The sequence below is a fragment of the Haliaeetus leucocephalus genome, unplaced genomic scaffold, assembly GCF_000737465.1.
Source record: "Haliaeetus leucocephalus isolate CR32 unplaced genomic scaffold, Haliaeetus_leucocephalus-4.0 Scaffold83, whole genome shotgun sequence".
NCBI classification, from domain to species: Eukaryota; Metazoa; Chordata; class Aves; order Accipitriformes; family Accipitridae; genus Haliaeetus; species Haliaeetus leucocephalus.
The window spans coordinates 1-264 of record NW_010972519.1 but is presented as its reverse complement, the minus strand read 5'-3'; the positions used below and the strand labels follow the sequence as shown (position 1 = coordinate 264).

Here is a 264-nt window from a genome sequence, read left to right as displayed (position 1 = left end):
GCGGGGGGGTGGCCGGCGAAGCTGCAGTTGCGGTGGCAGAAGGCCTCGCTGTCCCGCAGCAGGCGGTAGAGCCGCATGCTGACCTCCAGGTAGTTGACGCTCTCGGGCCAGTTTTCGGTGCTGTACTGGTCCAGGCCGTAGCGGTAGGCGGACTCGAGCGGCATGAGCTCGTCCCGCGGGAAGCTACGGAAGCTGTAGCGCTCGTACTGTGCACCCGCCGCCGCCACCAGCGCCGCCAGAGCCAGCCACATGGCTGCGCCTCCG

At 69.3% G+C, this 264-nt stretch overlaps 1 protein-coding gene across 1 annotated transcript in view; it reads right to left on the bottom strand.

Annotated features, from left to right (window-relative positions):
* CRTAP (cartilage associated protein) overlaps positions 1-251 on the bottom strand; it is a 21231-nt gene extending 20980 nt beyond the window's left edge. Inside the window, exon 1 of the mRNA XM_010582227.1 lies at positions 1-251. This exon is cut by the window's left edge and continues 199 nt beyond it. Coding sequence (XP_010580529.1) covers positions 1-251 — 251 coding nt within the window.
* Positions 252-264: the final 13 nt, after the last annotated feature.